Source organism: Triplophysa dalaica, chromosome 13, assembly GCF_015846415.1.
Source record: "Triplophysa dalaica isolate WHDGS20190420 chromosome 13, ASM1584641v1, whole genome shotgun sequence".
NCBI classification, from domain to species: domain Eukaryota; kingdom Metazoa; phylum Chordata; class Actinopteri; order Cypriniformes; family Nemacheilidae; genus Triplophysa; species Triplophysa dalaica.
This window is the reverse complement of record NC_079554.1, coordinates 21,843,315-21,865,841: the sequence shown is the minus strand read 5'-3', so window position 1 is coordinate 21,865,841 and position 22,527 is coordinate 21,843,315. Positions and strand designations below refer to the sequence as shown.

General features: G+C 38.2%; 2 protein-coding genes across 9 annotated transcripts in view; both read left to right on the top strand.

The window, feature by feature from the left end:
- The window catches only part of LOC130434418 (filamin-A-interacting protein 1), a 29,881-nt gene extending 10,641 nt beyond the window's left edge, over positions 1-19,240 (top strand). For 5 of the 8 annotated variants that reach the window (XM_056764575.1, XM_056764571.1, XM_056764576.1 and 2 more), the window contains 5 exons: positions 1,690-1,962; positions 3,075-3,248; positions 3,425-3,603; positions 8,265-11,028; positions 13,151-13,696. In XM_056764575.1, the coding sequence (XP_056620553.1) occupies positions 1,696-1,962; positions 3,075-3,248; positions 3,425-3,603; positions 8,265-11,028; positions 13,151-13,336 (3,570 nt within the window). In that variant the 5' untranslated portion in view covers positions 1,690-1,695 and the 3' untranslated portion in view covers positions 13,337-13,696. Of the gene's footprint in view, positions 1-1,210; positions 1,295-1,411; positions 1,551-1,689; positions 1,963-3,074; positions 3,249-3,424; positions 3,604-7,486; positions 7,634-8,264; positions 11,029-11,167; positions 11,233-13,150; positions 13,697-17,146 lie in introns of those variants that run through there. The other 3 variants (XM_056764577.1, XM_056764574.1, XM_056764578.1) reach the window with 3 other exon arrangements.
- Positions 19,241-20,791: 1,551 nt separating this feature from the next.
- On the top strand, positions 20,792-22,216 carry LOC130434549 (cytochrome c oxidase subunit 7A2, mitochondrial). The gene is given in 5 exon segments (XM_056764768.1): positions 20,792-20,809; positions 21,639-21,699; positions 21,702-21,727; positions 21,863-21,947; positions 22,043-22,216. Coding segments are annotated over 5 exon segments (249 nt in total). The 3' UTR covers positions 22,102-22,216.
- The last annotated feature ends 311 nt before the right edge of the window (positions 22,217-22,527 follow it).

Below are 22,527 nucleotides of genomic sequence, written 5' to 3'. Positions count from 1 at the left end.
TGCCAGGACCTCAAGGGTGCTCCAGAGGCTGTGAGATAACAAATCATAGACATCTGCAGTATGTTGTTTTATACAAAACGTTCGATTTCATTGCAAAGGAGAGTGTTGTCTTCAGTGTACATTGTGTAGTACGTCACATCTCAACAGTGTCTTAACATCTGAACCGAAGTGGGAAATTTTGCAGGACAGACTGGCGCAAGCTGAGTTAGATGTGCCCTGTTAAACATGAACCCTGTTTTGTGATCCCAGATCAGTTGTGCCAACAAACAACGTGGCAGTTTTTTGACTGTGTATCTGTTTCTTCCGTTGTAAATATAAACGCTATCGCTCACCTCCGCTTGAAAAACCTCAAGAATCTGAAGAATTAATTATCACAAGAGCTGCATATAAAGATCCATCATTCACGCCGTATGCCAATATAGATTTCTCTGGAGATGCCCGTGTAAAAGCCAATAGCGTGTCTCGCTCTGATTGGTCCTCCCGGTGTCTCCTGTGCACAAGTGTGGACGACTCTATAAATACAGTTCAATTTCAGCACCGAACAGCTGGGCCGAGCGTCCTGGGAGCTCTTGAGATGTGAAGAACATTTAGTGGGTGTAAATAAATAGAAGACATATTCAGGTTTACATCCACCGTCTGCCTCGGGCTCGAGAACTAAGGTCACCCCGAAATTGTCAGGGATAATCAGACGTCTATAAATACACCCATCTCACAAGAGAGAAACACATTTAGTGTCTGGCGCATTTGTTTTGTGTGTATGAAGGTTATGTTAACGTTGTATTGAGGTTAAACAGATGAGAATTAGAGGTTAGCTAATCAAAACAGAGGTTGTGTCTGAAATCAATATTCCCTAGATTACTAACTAGATTACTTGGCTAGATGTAAACACTGGTCCATGCACTTCCCGTCTCATTAATAAAACATCTCTTAGATAGTCATTTATCTAGAAAGTTCGTATGATGATCATATAATTGAGAGATTTGATTTGAGATTGATACATTTGATTCTTCAAATCATGTGATGTTGTTTTTCTACTTGATCAGAACATGATTTTCACCTGGTGAACAATAAGAGGGGTGAATAAATTCCCACTTTATGTGTGAGATTTGTATCGATTCTGTCGAATCTTTATGACTTTATGACCTGTTTTGAAATTGAGCATATTGAACATCTTGTTTCAATTTTTAAGATATTAAAGTCTTTTTTCCAGATGCTTTTCTGATGGGAACGTGGATCCTGAGAGATGTGTGGGTTGTGAACAGAGGATTGTGGGACATGATGTCAGAGCAGAGAGGTTCGGTGTGAGATCATAAGGGAGGCAGTTCATTCGCTGTTTATCAAAAATCTTGATGTCGTCGTTGAGCTTGGCAGTGATTACACAAAGAGCTCTCTCTCTCTCTCTCTCTTTTAGGGAAATCCCCCTCTTAAAAGTTACTGATTGGAACATGAGAAACTTGCAGATTGATGAACTCCATATTCAAATATTGCAGTTAAAAACCTGTGTTTGTGGACAGTAGATGGGTGAATGTTAGAAAACATATCAAGAACATGTGAGCAGTTCATATTTTATTATCACGGTACACATGTAGAACACATGTCCGACATGGCGACAGAAGGGCACGTGTCACGCTGTACTTGAACACTCGGTGTATCCGTCCATGTTCATCACGTTGTTGTTTGCACGTGCAGGTGAAGATGAGGTCAAGGACCTGCGATATGGAGGAATCAGAGAACCGACCGTTTACTAAAATCCACAACACGGAGAAAGAGAAGAGCGTGCCGGAGCAGATGAAGAAGAAAACTAAAGCTGAACAGGAAAGCAGCGGGGAGAAGCACGTCGTTTCTGGAACACTGAAAAAGGCGCAGAAACCTCACGAGACGCGGCAGAGAGAAGCCGGACTTATGGACCTGTCGAAAGAACAGCTCATCCATCTTCTGGGAGTCATGGAAGGAGAAGTTCAGGTGAGACTTGGGTGCGCGATAGAATTGATTTTGTGGTTACCATGGTAATAAGTTTACTCCAAAATATCATGGTTACAAAAGTTGCCACAGTAAAAAAACAAGACGTAACGTAACACTGTAACATCCCATAATGCAATCTGTTTACTTATCAGATGTGTCCATTACACAATTTTTTTTAAACAAATTTTTATCTTCATTTTTATATCTTGTATATTATTTTTAAGTATTTAGTATGCAGTATGCCACATAGCACCCTAATTCACCTACATTTACAGTGTTATGTCATAAAAGTATTTACTGATTTTGCTATGAGAGAGTATTTGACAGAGTATTAATAATTAGGTTATTAATTTATTTTTTAGTTAATCATTTCTCACTTATGTTATTTCTATTATTTTATTAAAAAATTTGTTGTGACATTACTAAACTCTGCCCTCTTTCAACAAATTGTGGGTAATATCAGCCATTAGCGCGTGCGCTTTGAAATATTTGGAAGTAGACTATCTGGGTGCTTAAAGAAAGCTCATTTAAGCATACTATGATTTGGTAGATGCCAATTCTACACACAAATACTATTAAGGGCAAATGTTACGTGAATTCTAAGGAAGGGGCGAAAAACAGTGCACGCTGCTACTGTATCCCATAATGCATTTCACATATAGAACAAAAAGTATACTGTATTTAGCACATTCATTTTATTTAGCTTAACACAAGTACACACTTTGTGCAGTATGCAGAATACTGTTATCCCATTGGAATTCCAGCTGGTATTATGTTTTGCTTTTAATGCATAGAGCTCCCCCTGCTGGTGTATAGAGAGGATGTTATTAATTTTTCATAATAGTGTGAACAATTGACCTAATAATTGAAAAATCAATAGCCATGTTGAGAAATGTTTGATCAGCATTATCAAAAGAGTATCAAAACATACAATGAGTTTTTGGATGTCATACATTTCACATTTGTCTGGTCATCTAGTATGGTCATACCGTGGTATACTTGGGAGAATGTGTCATATAGTTTTCACACATAAATAATTTAGATTTATCTAAAGATATAGATTGTGAAGTTTATATGAAAAAAAATTGTAACGCAATGATTGCTTCCATCAGGCACGTGAGGACATTATTCAAATGCTCCAGTCTGAGAGAACACGGCCAGAGGTTCTAGAGGCTCATTACGGTTCTGCGGTTCCAAACCAACCGTTGCAGGCCCTGCAGAGAGACAGTCTGATGACCAGCGTTGACATGACTAGAGATGACGTGTACGACATCCCTATGATGGAGGTGTGATTTCATCTCTAATCCGTTCAAAACTGCATTTCTCATACAGAGGAGAGACGGTGCAGCTGGAGCAGAAAACATTTTGATCCACTCATCAATGTTCCGACAACACACGGTTGTTTTCCCATGTTTTGACACGCACAAATATGAATGTAAATATAAAGATGATGTTTCTACAGCTGGACCGTTTGGAGGAGAAGCAACGAGAAACGTACAGACGGATGTTAGAGCAGCTTCTGTTAGCAGAGAAGTGTCACAGACGGACGGTCTCCGAGCTGGAGAGTGAGAAACGCAAACACGTCGACTTCATGAATAAAAGCGACGATTTCACCAACCTGCTGGAGCAGGACAGAGAGCGGTGAGGACCGATTTCAACCTCTGCATGCGTGTGTGTCACGAGGCCTTGTCTTAACTCCGTCCTCCTCGGGTATTGTGTGTCAAATGTGCCATTTTTATCTGACGTTTTTCTTTAAGGATGTAGATTCTCGTATTGAAGATGTATCGCTCAGCTTTCATTGCTCAGGAGATTTGATGCAATTGATAGTCACATCATGTAGTGTAAAAGTTGTCTTTGTGTCAAGCATTCTCAGGACCAGGTACACAAATTAAATATCAATGAGAGGGTTTATTGGGGCTTTGTCACAATAAAGGTTAAATATTTAGAGCAGCTGTGGTGTTGTGGATGTTTATCTGCTGAAAATCAGGTGACTCATACCTGCAAAATGCAAACAATGAGATAATGAGATCATACATGTTCACATGATAAGACCCATATGAAGGTTTCTCTGTCATGCTCCTCTGAATTCCCATTTACCCCCCTCCCCAAACTTTAGAAAGGTATGATTTTGACATCTGTTTGGCAGCCATTAAAACTCTGCTGTAGGATTTTTCATACGTGTAATTTTCTAAACGCTTGTGGCTAAATATTGTGCACTTTGAGAATCATTAAATTGGTCGCTTGAAAATTAACAAGCCACATGATTTTGTTGTTGGGCATGTGTGATGCTTTTTTCAATAGTTAATGGTTGTACAGAAACCTACCAAAACCAAAATAAATAAAGACCCAACAACAAATGTCTAAACATTTGTGGGGGGGTTTAATGAAATGGATTGAAAACATTAGCTCACATGAAAAAGAATCTGCAGTATACTATAGTATTACCATAGTAAACTGTAGTAAATTGCAAAACACTATATTCATTATAGTTATGTGTAGTGTAATAATCACTATAGTATACCAGAGTTGTTATAGTTTGCGTTTTTAGTTTAGTTTTGTTTCATTCATATTTTTAAAACTTTTGTTTTTTGAAGAATCGTATGTTAATTTTAGTGCTCTTAATATTTGTATGTTAATATTTAATTTTAGTGCTTTAATCTGTAGAGGCAACGTTTAAATTTTTCATTATTTTAAACTGAAATTACTTTGTGGACAGTATTGGAAATTGATCAACTTTAGAAGACCGTTTAGTATTCTTTAATATTTACTACAGTTAAGTTCTTAAACACTATATAAGTATCTATGAATTTTAGTACAGTTTCCTATAGTAATCACTGAAGTATACAGTATTTTTTCATGTGTTATGTTTCTTCGCTCTGGTTTATGCAAGGGCACTATTCAGAGTCTCTTTTTACCAGTATCATGCTGATCTCTAAGCGCTGTGTGTGAGCACATTCCTCCATGATTCTCTCATTTCACAGATTCATGGCAGGTGAGGTCACGCTATCACCACACCACCGGGGACTGAAAGGCGGGCGGAGACGGGGAATCCCGCCAAGAATATAAAACTGCAGCGTGCCGAGCTTCTGCAAGCTCCCGTGATGTGGTTCCTCCTCAAATTACCCCTCTCTCTTTTACCTGATATTTACAAACTTGTTGTTTGTTAGTCTCTCATTCTAGAAACATTGTAATTTGAAGACAGGAACTAGTTTTGTTCTTTTATTGGAAGAAGGTCACTGCGAGACAGACACTGATCTTTATCTATTTGTATATTAGTAAACATTCACGTTGAGTTAAAATCTGAATTCCCCTTGGTTGCTTACTGTGTGAGATTCCTAAGAGAAAGTGAAGAAGGCAAAAAAGTGTGTGTTTGGATAAGACAGTGGTTTTGCTTTGCAAGCCCTTGGTCTTTGGTTTCAAGAGTGTTCTGAATGGCAATAAGGTGCTTTGAGTGATTGAATGGCAAAATTTAAAAAATCCTGTAGTTTACTTTATTATGTTCTATTGTAAAGTGTAAAAACTGTAACAGTATAATTCTTTGTAAAAACATAAAAGTCTAAGAGCCCTACAACTGGTTTTCCTGCTTATAGAAATTTGGTGCCGCCTCAGTCAAAATTTGTTGCCGCCTCCGACTCCTTGCTAAATTATGTGGAGTTTCTCCACAAAAAACACTTTGGGCATTAAACAGACTGTCATTTGTAACTACAGTTGCAGCATTACGCCACAATAGAGGCGCTGTTTCATTATCAGCACTGTGAGGTTTTGAAGAGTTAAGAAGAAGAGCTCAGGTGCTGTGTTTGACGGCTGTTCAGGAGATTCAATTTCTTGAAAAGGGTTCTTAAATTTTCTTGTTGTACATCATTGTAATGTTTTTAGCTGTAAAGTTGGCTCGTCAAATCAGCGTTATACTGTACACGGAGAGTTCGCCAGTATGAACGCATATTGCAATCAGGACAATTGATTCGTTTTAACAGAATGTAAGAGATCAGCAAATTATTCAAAGCTCAGTGAACCACAAGAGAATGTAGGATGTGAATGAACTTTGCTCATGTAGTAAGACTGGTTCATTATGAGCTAAAGTTAGTTGAAATGGATAAAAAAGCTTGTATTACAATTTTAAACTGTTTCTGTTCGGGTGAATAAATTAAATGATTTATATAACTTATTAGTTTTCATTGCATCATCTTCGCCTCATTTTGAGCCAGGAAAAAACCTTATTAAGGTTATCAATTTAACATAGACAACACTACAAAATACTTGATTATACATTGACAAAATGTAGGCTTCAATATAATATATTACAGTATACTACATGTTACGACAGTTTACTACAGTCAATGCCAGTATTTACAAAAAATTCTAGTATACTGTACTATTTTTATGTGGAACCTTCTATCGATGTTTCTTTATTTTTATATGTCAAGTGTAAAACATTCGAAAGAGTCATTTAGAAATTGACAAGCTGTTTATTGTGGTTTTTTACATTTTTCCCAAACGTGTCCTGCACAAGATTTGGCTGCGTCCTCTAGGGGTGGCATAGTTTGCCGCATTCATCATCACGGTTGTCTCTTTTGAGGAAAAAAAAACTATAAAATTAACATTTATTTCTCTTAACACGCAATCCCTGTAGTTTCATCCTTACCTTGAAATGTAAACCTTGTTGCTTTCTCGAAATAAAGCCTGAAATAATAAACCTTGTTGACATATGCGCCACAGCTAAAGTAATCAGGGCCTGGACTCGACCGAGAAAAATGGCACATACGGTGTACATTTTTGTAAAAAAACACATAAATGTCTTTCTTTAACTTTTACCAATTCTGAGCAGTGACAAACTATACACTACATCAATCTGACTGTAAAGTCATTTCAGCTCTTTATTCTTAATCTTAAAATCTATATAATTTTAAAACATATCCTTCTTGAAATTGCTTAACTTGATTTGAATGATTAGTGTAAAAACATTTTGCAATGATTTATTGATCACATCAGTTTTTACATTTTATCAGTTAACTTTAACTTTCCATATTATATACAATAACATTATTCTAAATATATTTTTGCTTATATTCATTCCGTTTTTGCTCTTAGTGCCTTTCTATAACTTGTATTTTTGACTTTTGTAGTAAGATGTACTTCTCTGATGCATTTGTGAGTGACAGCTGAACCGAGAAAGCGTGTCATTGTTCTCCCACAAAACAAAACTTTCCCCCTGCATTGTCCTCCAGTTCCCATGGGAACACTGAGGCGCGAGTGAGAAAGGAAGTAATTGGGTCATTTCGGTCAAGTTTATGTGAGCTGGAAAGGGAGCTCTTGAAATGCTGCTGAAGGTTGAGAGCGCTGGCCACTGGTTTAATTGACTGTTTCCTAAAACAATATCCTGACTCGGACAAAGAGAGAGAGAGAGAGCTGGGAAAAGAGTATGAAAACTGTTTGCTCCTCCTCCTCTCACCAAATAAGGTCAGAAGAGTTATGTGTTAGTGGGATGATATCACCAGTGCCGTTTCACACGAGGTTCACCTCTCACTGTGTTGATGACATGTTTGGAATGTGATGGTTAACACTGAAACCTGGAAATGATGCGGTGAGCGTCTCTGCAGTACAGAGTAGTTAAACCTGTGCGGTTCACAACGCTTTAGACACGGATCTACCTGGACTGCTTCCCAGATAGATGGTGAGTTTGTAAACTGTTTAAAGAGAATGCAAATGAGTAATAGGATTGCATCTGTTTGGATCTGTACTGTAGAATTCCCAGGAAAATGAGTTCATGGAATTGTGAAAAATGTGCTGTAGGTTTTTTTGGTGGTGTCACGGACTTATTTTGGAGAAGGCATGTGAATAAGTTTGTGAGACTCCCGCAAAGCAGGTCAGGGTAAACATTTACCAGCATCGTAGATGTTTCTTTAAGTGGTAGAAAATCCACTCTTGTGATGTGTAGACTATTTGCCCAGTAGGATTTTTTCCCCATTGACGTGTCAAGCGGCTGGTAAACTGTTGCAATGCTGTGATCATGTAAGCGTGAAACTCTCAGTGACTGAGGGACAATCACAGCTTCCAATCTGTTCTCTCAAATGTCATGCTTTTTGTCTTTATAAACATTCAAGCGCCTTTCTGAGTCTATTCGTGCATTTGAGATTATGTGCCAAGTTTCACGTGGATTGTGGGTTACCTCATTCAATACTGTAAAGAGTTATTTCATATAAAATATAATTATAGGGCATGGATGTTGTTGTTACCGATCAATCATGTTTGGGTGGAATGGCGTGAACTTTGTTTTGAATCAATCCTTAATCCTATTTTTCCAGACTCAAGAGACTGTTGGAGCAGGAGAAGGTGTACCAAGCTCGGAAGGAGAAAGATCACCGAAAACATCTTGAGAAGGTTCAGGAGGAGCTGGTCAAGCTGAAATCATTTGCACTGATGCTGGTGGACGAAAGGCAGCTTCACATTGAGAAGATTGACGAGGAGACACAGAAGGTCCAGGAGCTCAGCAAAAATCTGAATGAAAGGGAGCAACAACTGGAAATCGTCAACAACAAAGCTAAAGACGACAGCTTGAGGTTTCAGAGGTTGGAGCTTGACTTAGAACATAAGACCTTTAAATCCACACAGGAACATGAGACGATGACCTCCAGGCTAACCAAGACGGATTCTGAAAGCCGGCAGTTGCGTCTGAAGTTGGCCGGCTTGTCACGCAAGATCGAGGAGTTAGAGGAGACCAATCGTACATTGCAGAAATCCGAAGAAGATCTGCAAGACCTGCGGGACAAAATAAGCAGAGGGGAGTGTGGAAACTCAAGCCTAATGGCCGAGCTGGAGAACCTTCGGAAGAGAGTGCTGGAGATGGAGGGAAAGGACGAGGAGATCACGAAAACAGAGGCACAGTGCAAGGAGCTAAAGAGGAAGCTTCAAGATGAGGAGAACCACAGCCGTGAGCTGAAACTAGAGGTGGAGAAATTGCAGAAGAGGATGATGGACCTGGAGAAACTGGAGGGAGCTTTTAACGTGAGCAAATCTGAGTGTGCTCAACTTCACACCAACCTGGACAGAGAAAGAACCTTGACAAAGAACTTCGCCTGCGAACTAGAGACGGTAAAAAACCACATCAAAGAACTCGAGAGCTCCGAATCGAGGCTGGAAAAGGCAGAGAAGAGTTTGAAAGATGACTTGGCGAAACTGAAATCATTCACTGTGATTCTGATGGACGAGAGGAAAAACGTGGCCGAGCGAATTAAACAGGAGGAGAAGAAAGGGGAAGAGCTGAGCAAAATGTTCAAGGCGGAGCAATGCAAGGTCACGGACGTCACTGAAAAGCTGATCGAGGAAAGTAAAAAGCTTCTTAAATTGAAGTCCGAGATGGAGACAAGAGTGTCTACGCTGGCAAAAGAAAAAGAGGACATGAAGTCTCAAATCGTAAGTGGAGAAGAGAAAATGAAAGAGCTGAGTGCAAAGGTATGTCAGATGCAAAGTAAACTAGATGAGCAAGAGGAGACCAAGTGGGAATCTTCCAGAAACAAGGCTGGATATTCTGATGAGGACAACAAGGTTAAGGAGCTCACGCAGGAGATCGAGAGACTCAAGAACCGTCTGAAACAGCTCGAGGTTGTGGAGGGTGATTTGTTGAAGACAGAGGACGAGTACGACATGCTTGAGAAGAAGTTTAGAACCGAGCAAGACAAAGCCAATGCCCTTTCCCTTCTCCTGGAAGAGATGAAGACCCAAATCACCAAGAACAAAGCCATAGAGAAAGGAGAACTGGTGAGCCAAGAAGCTGAGCTCAGACTACGCTGCAAAATGGAGGAGGCCAGAACGAGAGATCTTCGAGCCGATGTCCAAGCTCTGAAGGAGAAGATTCATGAGCTCATGAACAAGGAGGACCAACTATCCCAGCTTCAGGTGGAGTACGCTGTTCTCCAAAAGCGGTTGATTGAAGAGGAGGAGAAAAAGAAAAACACGAGTCAAGAGTTCCTAAAACTAACCCAAGAGCTGGAAGCTACAAAGCGTTACAGTCGTGCTCTTAGACCCAGCATGAATGGAAGGAGAATGGTGGACGTTCCTCTCACTTCCACTGCGGTACAGACTGACGGCAATTTGGGCGAACATGCCGAGGATGAGACTCCGGCCGTGTTCATTCAGAAGTCCGTTCAAGAGGAAAATCACATCATGAGCAACTTAAGGCAAAAAGGTCTCAAGAAGCCGACGGTGTTGGAGCGTTACCCGCCGGCAGCCGCAGAGATGACCGCGAGGAAATCCTGGAACCCTTGGATGAAAAAGAAAGAAGCGGTGACGATCACCCAAGAGGTCATATCAGACAAAACAACCCAACAGGTCAACGGAACAACATCACTATCTCCAGAACTAACCATGACTCAGAAAACAGGTCGGCCACTCCATATTAAGGTGACTCCGGATCATCAGAACAGCACAGCCACATTGGAGATCACCAGCCCACGAGCTGAAGACTTCTTTGCCACCACTACAATCATCCCAACCCTTGGTCTCCAGAAGCCGCGGATAACTATTGTCCCTACCTCCATGCTGACAAAGTCCAAAGCCAACGACGTAGCGAGTGGTCCAGAGCGGACAAAGTCTCCGGTTACCATCACCGCCATCTCTAGAGCCAAATCTCCTGAAAAAGGTAAAGCGGAGCATCCCATCTCTCCTCTGTCCATCATCACTGTTAGTGCGATGCCGGTCTCCCAGGCCTCCGTTTCCCCGGAACCCCTGGAGATGACCATGGGCAGGGCTGTGTTTAAGTTGACCCCTGAAAAGCAGACCGTGCCAACGCCCGTCCGCAAATACAACTCCAATATAATCACTACAGAAGATAACAAGATCCATATCCACCTGGGCTCACCTGCGTTTAAGAAACCTCAGGATGATAGAAGTGGCACGGTTACCCTTTGGCCCAATGGTCTAAGTTCAGACAGCAAGGACACGGGGACCGTTCTGCGCTCTCCGCGACAGCAGACCACTCACGTGGGGAACACGGGGACACAGGGCAAGGTGACCAGCAGCATCACGATCACTCCCATCACCTCCGCACCTTCACGGTCGACTCAGTCTGTAGTGAGTATCACATCTGTTTCGTGTTTTGAAGTTCAAACGTGTGTGAGCATACTCTTGTGATTGTAAATAGTTAACCATTAATACTGTGATTTTGTATCCCTGAAAGCAAAAGTGTAATATTTAATCTTCTACATTACAGTTGCTACTGAAATGTTTCAAAATGATATCAGGCGGTGCCTGCTCTCTAGATAGCTCTCTTTCAAGGTATCAAAAAAATCAAATGCATTCCCCTTTTATATATGATTTCTAACACAAGAATGATGTTTGTCTACCCAGTAAAATCCTTGAGACAGTGGCACCAACTGACAACGTCCCCTATACCTTAACCTGAGATAAATTGGCTTTAATTATTATTAGCACACTTTATAGTGTTATGTGTGACTGGCACTGGGTTAACCTGCTTTTCCCAGCCTACACAACCTACTAAAATAAACGACAGCTATAAAGGCCTTTCACCAGAGTTTATGCATGACCAGAACACTGCTGACACATCAGCGTTTAAGAAAATCTAACCTGTAAAGAGATTTTGTCTTTGGAAATGAAAAATAGCATTTTAAATTCTGTGATCTCTGTTCACAGTTAATGTCAATTTGAAGTCAAATTTTAAAAAAGGCACAAAGGGATGAATATGTAAAGTAGCCTGCAGTTTTGTTTCAGATAGAGACAAAAGTTACTGATTGCAGCTTGAATAATAACCTTTATTGGTAACACTTTACAATAAGGTTCCCTTTATAAAGCATTTGTTAATGTGTTCCTTAATAATTAATAATAATACATTTACAAATGCATTATAAATCAGTTATAACTCCTTTAAATAAAAAGCGATTCTAACGAAATACCAGCCACGTAGTCAGACGTTTTTAACTCGCATGTTATAAATGCCTAATAAGTGTATTTATGCTTTATTTATTTGACTCAATTTGACATGTTGTTTGCAAAATATGCTGTCAGACGGAAGACTGTAGGGTGTTATGTTGTTTTTTCTTATTATTGTATATTTCATATCTTGTGTCACTTTTTAAACCATGTTGCTTAACTGACACGATTCTGAATGTCTTACAGTGTCCTCCAGCATTACTTCAGATCATGATGCTTATCCAAAGCTGTTTTTTCTCGCTTACAAAGATAAATTCATCAAACTTTTGAACACTAAATGCACAAAGGTTGTTGTAAACTTGTTTGTTTATGATGTTTTATTAATGATACAATTACTTCACATAGTTATTCAAAACCAGAAAACATTTATGTATTATTTATTGTAAAAACAGAATGCTTGCTCACAAGACTACATCTTTGATGTGAATCATATATTTATATATATATAGACAGCGCATGAAAGTGCACTCCTGTGAAGTATTCACATTTATTAAGTATTTAAAACAAGTCAGTTAAAACAGCTCACTATTTGACAGGTATTTCGCTAGAATCCCTTTCTATTTACGCAGTTATACCTGCTTTATAATGCATTTGTAAATGACTTATTAATCATTAATGAACACATTCATAAATGCTTTATAAAAGGAACCTAAATGTAAACTGTTACCCAGTCATTTATATCCTAGATGGTATAGTCTGTTAGATGTTTGTTAAAGATCTGGAAAACATCTGCTGTGTAAATCATCTAATAAACGTCATAGAAAAGGCAGTTTTACATACATTTCAAAATCATTGACATCATAAAGACATCTTCAAAATGTCAATATGACAGCTAGCAGGAAAAAAACGTCTCCGAGACATATGGCAGACGAGCAAACAATCAAACGAATACATCTCGCAGATGTAAAAACAGACGTCAAATAGACGTCTCCACAATGTGTGTGTGCTGTTATCAGGGTTGTTTATACATTTTTCATGACAATATTAGACCCCTAAAAGTGTCTGAAAACTTCTACAAAATCTACATAAATATGAAGGCCAGACTATAGGTCATTTAAAACAAAAAGGACTTTGAATTTGGCCAACATGTGCTTGAAGGGATATTTCACCCAAACATGCAAGTTCTGTCATTCTCAAGTTGTTCTAAATCTGGATAAATTTCTTTGTCAAAATATCTTTTTTGTGTTAACCTAACGGAGTAGTTTTGGTTTAAAAAAAAACGTGTGTGTTTTGTTTTCTTTTTCAGCATGGGAAGAATGTGCAGTCACCTCGCTCCGCAGCAACAAGAATCCCCGTGTCAAAAGGTATGAAAACAGGGAAAGCGGTTATAGGCCTGTCCACGACATCACGCTCTGAGAGCCAATCTGTGAAAATTGAACTGAGGAAATCTGCGGTTTGCAGCTCTGTAACCGCAGTAGGAGGAAAGAGCTGAGATCCGCTCATGCTAATGTACCACAGGAAACCTGTAAAACACATCCATTCAATCATTCACACTGAGCCTGCCACTTCTTAACTCAATCACATGACTTCTATTGTAAATATGATGTGTCATATCAATGTTTATGTACAGATATTTACGTTCGGATCTGACATGAACGTGTTGCATCACTGCACGTTTGTTTTCCTGCTCATTATCTCTAACCTTTGATCTTGTTTTCTTTGTTTTATATTTATTTTTTTCCATCTATCATTTCACTAATGTTGTATTTAAAGCTGTTTGTGGAGGTTTCCAAACGGCCGAAAATGTAAATGTGTGATCCCACTAAATAAATCTTTTTCTGTCTTCAGAATACACAGATATCTTGTGATTTGGGCTTTTTGGAGTCGCCAACGCATGCATCACGTGCACACACATCATCATCTTATCAAAGGCATTGAATATTGATCAGGAAACCTCCATGATGTGTGAATAACATTTAGAGCATGTGCCAACGATCATCACAAACTCACTCATTCACAGACCAGAGGTATTTTACAGTAGAGAACACAAAAGAAGATATTTTGAGAAATGTCTCTGTGGTATTGTTTTCATGGAAGTCAGTTGGATTCAGTCTGGGTTGGTAATCAGCGTTCTTTAATATTATCTTCTTTTGTGTTCTGTAGAAGAAAGTCAAACAGGTTTGAAATGACATGAGGATGAGCGAATGCAAGGGATTATGGGTGCTGTAGTCCGGTGGTGAGTTAGGCCACGTTTACAAGATGAAAAACAGAAAAAGGTTTTCTTTTGCGTTTTAGAAAAGTTTCACGTACACATGACTTCGTTATCAAACGGTGTGCATTTACATGGATCCAGGATAACGGATTGAAACGATGGAGTATGCACGCCAGGCCAGTGGATGGCAATGTCGTTGTGTCAAGAAACAGGATGTGCATTGGCACTTACACATGCACAGTTATAAGGCAAATGTTCTTTTTAATACCGTTGGTCGACGTACAGTATTGTTCAAAATAATAGCAGTACAATGTGACTAACCAGAATAATCAAGGTTTTTAGTATATTTTTTATTGCTACGTGGCAAACAAGTTACCAGTAGGTTCAGTAGATTCTCAGAAAACAAACAAGACCCAGCATTCATGATATGCACGCTCTTAAGGCTGTGCAATTGGGCAATTAGTTGAAAGGGGTGTGTTCAAAAAAATAGCAGTGTCTACCTTTGACTGTACAAACTCAAAACTATTTTGTACAAACATTTTTTTTCTTCTGGGATTTAGCAATCCTGTGAATCACTTAACTAATATTTAGTTGTATGACCACAGTTTTTTAAAACTGCTTGACATCTGTGTGGCATGGAGTCAACCAACTTGTGGCACCTCTCAGCTGTTATTCCACTCCATGATTCTTTAACAACATTCCACAATTCATTCACATTTCTTTGTTTTGCTTCAGAAACAGCATTTTTGATATCACCCCACAAGTTCTCAATTGGATTAAGGTCTGGAGATTGGGCTGGCCACTCCATAACATTAATTTTGTTGGTTTGGAACCAAGACTTTGCCCGTTTACTAGTGTGTTTTGGGTCATTGTCTTGTTGAAACAACCATTTCAAGGGCATGTCCTCTTCAGCATAGGGCAACATGACCTCTTCAAGTATTTTAACATATGCAAACTGATCCATGATCCCTGGTATGTGATAAATAGGCCCAACACCATAGTAGGAGAAACATGCCCATATCATGATGCTTGCACCTCCATGCTTCACTGTCTTCACTGTGTACTGTGGCTTGAATTCAGAGTTTGGGGGTCGTCTCACAAACTGCCTGTGGCCCTTGGACCCAAAAAGAACAATTTTACTCTCATCAGTCCACAAAATGTTCCTCCATTTCTCTTTAGGCCAGTTGATGTGTTCTTTGGCAAATTGTAACCTCTTCTGCACATGCCTTTTTTTTAACAGAGGGACTTTGCGGGGGATTCTTGAAAATAGATTAGCTTCACACAGACGTCTTCTAACTGTCACAGTACTTACAGGTAACTCCAGACTGTCTTTGATCATCCTGGAGGTGATCATTGGCTGAGCCTTTGCCATTCTGGTTATTCTTCTATCCATTTTGATGGTTGTCTTCCGTTTTCTTCCACGTCTCTCTGGTTTTGCTCTCCATTTTAAGGCATTGGAGATCATTTTAGCTGAACAGCCTATCATTTTTTGCACCTCTTTATAGGTTTTCCCATCTCCAATCAACTTTTTAATCAAAGTACGCTGTTCTTCTGAACAATGTCTTGAACGACCCATTTTCCTCAGCTTTCAAATGCATGTTCAACAAGTGTTGGCTTCATCCTTAAATAGGGGCCACCTGATTCACACCTGTTTCTTCACAAAATTGATGACCTCAGTGATTGAATGCCACACTGCTATTTTTTTGAACACACCCCTTTCAACTAATTCAACTAATTGCCCGATTGCACAGCCTTAAGAGCGTGCATATCATGAATGCTGGGTCTCATTTGTTTTCTGAGAATCTACTGAACCTACTGGTAACTTGTTTGCCACGTAGCAATAAAAAATATACTAAAAACCTTGATTATTCTGGTTAGTCACATTGTACTGCTATTATTTTGAACAATACTGTATATGTGTGTTTCAAGTCTGGTGAATGTAAATAGTGTGTCTCTGCTGGTCTTATTTGTGCAGCAAATCCACATTTTGCTGTGGTAACGTTAATACAAAGTCCTCACAGTACGGGAAGCCGCCATATTGTTTTGGCTATACTCGTGCGTAATACGTATGCGCATGACATCATTGGAAAGTTTCGTCTTGCCGTTTACATGGATAATGGATAATGCTGTTTTCAAAAAGTTGCACTTTGAGACCTGTTTTCAGTCCCCCAAACCGCCATTTCCGTGTAAACGACCGGCTAAGACGCATCATTTTTTTGCATTTTCAGTTGAAAACCATCTTTTGTAAACGGCACCTTAGAAACAAGTTTTCTTCTGTCTAGACTTTCCTAGTTAGTGCATTACTGTAAAACAGTCCTTGTTTTAATGTGGTAACCTTGCAACTCAAACCAGAAACATTGCTTTAATGAAAAAGGTTTGGAAATGTTGCTTTGCAAAGGAACCGTCAGGAGAAAAGTGTCTGTCTGTGAGAGTAAAGAAATGATAGAATGGTCATTTTGAGGGGTGTAATCTTCATCTTAAACTCAACCGATGTGAGGATCAATCAATGGAGATCAATGCTTCTCCTAAGATAGAAATGAAAAATGCAAACTCTCAAACCTGTGTGACATTCTCATTTCTTGTCTTCATCTCGAGCTGCTTTTTAATTCATACGAATGAAAGCTTTTAGAAATGTGTTAAAAAGCAACTGGAGTCTTAACATGTGTTCACAGTTTTCCAAAAGTCAATGACGTGACGTGGCTCAGAATTTGGCACATGAATTTTACGTTAGACTTCTTAAAACTTGCTCAGCATCTTGGTGTTATGTGTTACTGATGCTCTTGTGTATCAACATCAGCAGCTTTTTCGTTCGATTAATTCATCGCATTGCCAATAACGTGACCGTATTCATTTTCTAATCCATCCGTGCACAATAACACGCTCTGACAGCCTGCCGATGACATCATTCACCAGCGCTACAATTCTGAGAAAGTGCTCATAAAACCCTGCTGATATTTTCCCCACTTGCGATTTTGGCTCCTCAGATACATCCGCACCAGTCTGAAACTGATTCTTTCCATGAAGTCAGCTGCTGGAGTTTAAGAGCTCATTGTGTCTCAGTTTGCTCACGTTCCCTGTTTTCATCCTCAGAGTCTGTTGTGCTCCATGTGAATCGAGAGCCACGCTGAGATGTGTTCCAGCTTCACTACGATACGGCTCGACAGAACGAACCGCTGAGAGAACATGAGATCCATCACACCTGCACACCTTTAGTTCAGTGGCATAGGTGCATGTGTCCACAGCATACGGTGATGATGCAGGAGAGTCGGATTCAGAGTATAACAGCAGTAACACAAGAAAGTAAACAGGATGTGGAATTGAGATTTGGAGAACAAAGTGTTGACGTGAGAGGCTACAGTATGTTAGGATCAAGATGTTTTGTAAGGAAGGATTGAGACGTCAAGCTTTAATACTGACATGCAACCACAGCTAAATTCACCTTGAAGTTCATTTGCTTGAAGTTTCTACATTTTTTTAATACAATTAATAATAAAGGGAGTATTTTAATGGTAAACGCATATAGAAGCTTTTGCAAAACCTATAAATTGTAAAAAAAATACGACAACATGCAGCATTGCCTTTTTAAACAAGAAATCAAAACATAAAAAGCCTTTTTTGACTGACCTCACCAAACTATCAGTTAAATAAAACATTTAAATTCTGGGTAACACCTCACATTAAGGTTCCCTTTATAAAGAATTTATAAATATGTTTATATTCTAGCGAAATGCCAGCCAAGCAGTGAGTTGTTTTTAACTCGCAGGTTATAAATGCTTATTAAATGTATTTATTTGACTCAATAGCAGATTCATTATTATCTTGATGTTGTTTGCAAAATAGGCTGTCAGACAGAAGACTGAAGGGTGTTGTGTTGGTTTTTTATTATTGTATATTTCATATCTTATATCACTTTTCAAACCAGGTTGCTTTACAGATCTTTATCTTTGTAACCAAGAGAAAACAGCTTTGGATAAGCATCATGATCTGAAGGTAAGATGTTAGGAATCGCATCAGTTAAGCAGTGTTGGGTGTAACTAGTTACTAAATCATTAGTTACTGTAATTTAATTACGTTCCCCTTTAAAAAGCAAATTAAGGGATTAGTCTTATGATTTCTGTAATTTAATTACAGTTACTTTGGATGTAATTGAACTAAATACTGGGTATACAGTATATAATGTATGCAATAATTGAATTAACATTACAATTCAAAGTCTAACTATAAAATCTGTCCTTCAATATGTAATTCTCACATTTGTAATACTTTAGTCAGTTAATAAGAGAAATTGATGTAGTTTTATATGATCTATTTGAATGAATGAAGTGTCGTTTCATGTCTATCCTTGAATCACTTAACTAATCAAGGTTGATATAGAAAGTCATTAGTAATAAGTAATTAAATACTTTTTGGAGAGAGTGATCTCTCCAGTAATCTAATTACACTATTGAGAATGTTGTAACTAGTAATTAATTACTTTTTCAGAGTAACTTACAACACACAACATGGAAAGCAAAATGGTTTGAAAAGTGACATAAGATGTGAATTACACAATAATACCAGAAACCAACATAACACCCTACAGTCTCCCATATGACATCTTATTTTTCTAATAATTAAGCATTTATGACATGTGAGTTATAAATGGCTCACTATCTGGCAGCTATTTTGTTGAAATGCATATGTTAATGTGTTAGAATGCATTTGTAAATGACTTATTAATCATTAAGGAACACATTAACAAATGCTTTATGAAAGAAACCTTAATGTTTGAGGCTACTGTACAAAGCAGATCTGACTTTTTAAGATCAATGACTTTCCCCGAATATATATATATTTTTTTCTCAGAAATGCATCATTACTTAGGTAAAATGGGTGTTTTATTAAATGTTTTACGTCGACCAGATGGCACTGGTTTAAAAGTGTATATGCTTTTTAAAAAGGACAAGCTAAGTGTCATGCTTTTAATTACAGTATTTTCATGTGATAAACAGATGAAATATCAGGCAGTATGAGAGCAGGTGAGCACACAGTATGTACTGTATGTTCAGAATGATCTATGAATGAACCCATTCACCAGACAGAATAATGCTGCAAACACAATTTGCACTTTAAACTCTGTGAATGTGACTCTAATGAAGTCTGTGTACTCCAACACCTGGAAAATTCACTAAATAAAATTCTTTCTGTCAATCTCTAATTTTCACACAAATGCACGTCAACATTAAGAAAGGAAAGTTTAAGTGTATATAAATCGATGTGATGTAGCCTATATGGGGAGTCTGCAGACCTGGAGCATGCAGTTTTGCGCCCCCAGGCAGTTTTACGCCCTGCAGTTTTACGCCCCTGCTGTTCCTTATTTCTCCAGTAGGGGGAGTTGATTGACAAAGTAAAATATGAATCAAACTGCTAACCAAATATCTTTAGTTACCATTATTTTTTGTTGACAATGTAACGATATGCAGAACAGTTTAAAATATTTGTAGATATCTACTAACGGTCTTAATACACAGTTTAGAGGAGACAATTGATTTGCAATTGCAAGTGCAAAGTGTTTTAGTGAATTGAAAAATTAATAATACACACAGTTGGATCAGATACTTAGTACAAAAATAATATATAATATAATGTGGCCTAGTTATATACAAATATATATATATATATAAGACTTGAGTGTTTGTTGTGAATGTATAGGCATGTTATAAAGTTACCTTCAAATAACAAGACAGTACAACTGCATGATCATTTAATATTTGTTTAATTATTTCCAAGTATTATTACAAACGAGATCAATGAGATTAATTAGCCAGCCAACAACTACTATTAAGAAAACAAGATGGATTAATTGAGCACTAACAATCACAAACGTGATAAAACCCACATAGGGTGCTCATACAATTTAATCCAGATCATTAAATTGAAATATAAAATGGAAAATATCAAGAGGTATATTGTATTTAGAATAGATAATGGGATCATCTCTTTAACCACTCAAATCAAGATCCATATGGGACTTATGTTTTCAATTTGAGTTTGAACATGTTTGTGGTTGTTGGTGCTCAATTATTGATTTTTTTATTTAAAAAAAAACTTGAGTATGTGTGCAGCTAAACTGAAATGGTTTATATATAATATATAATGCAAGTTGACAGGGTCAGAAGAATACCAGGACAGGCCATCTCGCATTGACTACGGAGACAAAATGAGAATAAATTATAAAGAAAATAAATATGAGAATGAGTAAGAGATATCGAGTTGGCATACACGTGGTTAGCTAAGGCTGATCCAGAGACAACATTGACCTGGTGGCCAATAAGTATTAATTGTATTGTCTTTGAGTTTAAATTACACTCACCAATATCTATTTATATATATGTTAAGATGTTTAAATTAATTCATAACAATATCAATTCATCGTCAAAAAACGATGCATTGTTGGACCAATTCTTAGTAACAAAAACGATTATTAACCATACCTCTAACTCCCGATAGACGATGAAGTTATCTGTTAGGTCTGTTCTGGTGGTTCATAATGAACAGCGAACCCCTACTGGAGAAATAAGGAACAACAGGGTCCTAAAACTGCACAGGGCGTAAAACTGCAGGGGCGTAAAACTGCATGCTCCAGGTCTGCAGACTCCCCCTTCTCGATGTAGCGGCGGTGTTTCTCCGGTGCGGCAGGGGGCGCTGCCATCGTTTCTCTTTCTCTCTGCGTCCTCAGTCACACACGCGTGGAAGATGCTTCGACACATCACGGTAATTGTTACGTTTACTTAAATAACTCGATGTTTAAAAGTGGATCAAGTGTGACAGCTGATAAAACATCTTTCATGTTATGGATTTACTTTGACATCACAGGTTATAGTTGTTTTTAAAACGCGGTTTATTCACTACAACTGAAACCAGGAAGTCATCAAGAGTTTGAAGTTCTGCACGTTCGCCAACAAAATAAAAATGAGGATTCAAAGATATTTAAAGAGACAAAATTGTTTCGTTTTCAGACATTAGGATAGTTTAAACATACTTTCATTCATCAAACAAATCGAGATGTCTGAAAGCTCGTTTGGTCCGTAAAACACGATACGTTAGATGGTCAAACTGTGTTTTGTCTTTATAAAACTAATATTTGTTTATCTAATGCAGTGACTTTCTAACATAACTAATTAAAAGATCGAAGTGAGATTTTAATTTACATTCAAGCATTTCGTTTTCGTATAAAAATTAAGGAAATACAACAAAGAAATTCATCATGAGGAGGAAGCAACAAGTGACTTTTTAATGAAACAAGTGGTTTTAATTAATATTTGTATAATTCAAGAGTTTTTAGTTATTTTGACTGAATAAGAATATCAAATGCACAGCAGTGACTGCTAGGAAAAAAATATTTTGTATGAAAAATAAGATCTATGTGCAAGTGTCTGTATGGGCTATATGAGAACAGTTTCATTGCACTTCTGCTTTTTGTTGACCTTTTGTTGTCCCAATTGCTTACATTGTTTACCCCATATAATAGATAAAAGCGTCTGCTAAATAACTTAATATAAATTTATATTGTGAGTAGAAAGTGAAATATGTTCTCTCTCAGAACCTTCATCAGGTTTTCAGACGGCAGATCTGCAGCAGCGTCCGGAGACAGCTGGAGAACAAGGTCCAGAAAAGCAGAAGATCTTTCAGGTAGGATCACAAGCCAGCTGTGTCACAAATTTGTCATGCGTTTACTTAACAGGAGTTACAATATTTATATATGTCTTTATATTTCATCAGATCACACTTTATATCTGCTTAACGTCTGTGTTGCATGCTGTTTAGGAGGCCAATGGAATGCCAGTACATCTGAAGGGAGGGCTCGGGGATGCTGTTCTTTACAGAGCTACTATGGGACTCACAGTGCTGGGTATGTGTTATGACCACCAGGTCATTGATCATTGTTAATAACGTGATATCGATGTGGTATCTGTATTTCATTTTTATTGTTGTGCCTGTTTTCAGGAACAGCGTGTGTCATATATGAGCTTGTAAAGGCAGCCGTCCCTCAGAAGAAAGCTTGATTTCAACTTCTGCACTTGAAATGTGAAGATTTTTTTGAGTGTATTTATACTTTCTTTTGAAAATCAAATGGGACCAAAGTGATCTGATCAAAATTAAATATGTATCATAAACTGACGTTCTGGTCACTGTGTTTTTTCTACACTTCTATATTTTTGGAGATTAGCCTTTGGCTCTGAGCTAAGAATACTTTTTGGAAACTCAACTGTAAGTATTAAACCTTTGCCATGTACGAAATGATTATAGATGTACTACGAGGTGGGCTGCTTTCACCAGGAGCCTTGAATAGTTTCCCAGAAGTCGCTAGTATTGTGGCAATGAGCACAAATCAATTTTCCCTTTTGAAACCAAGCAACTGTTTTCCAGATGTGTATAAAGTATCTCAAGTCAATGTTCATTTGAAGAATAAAATCAAAGCGGTCTGTGAC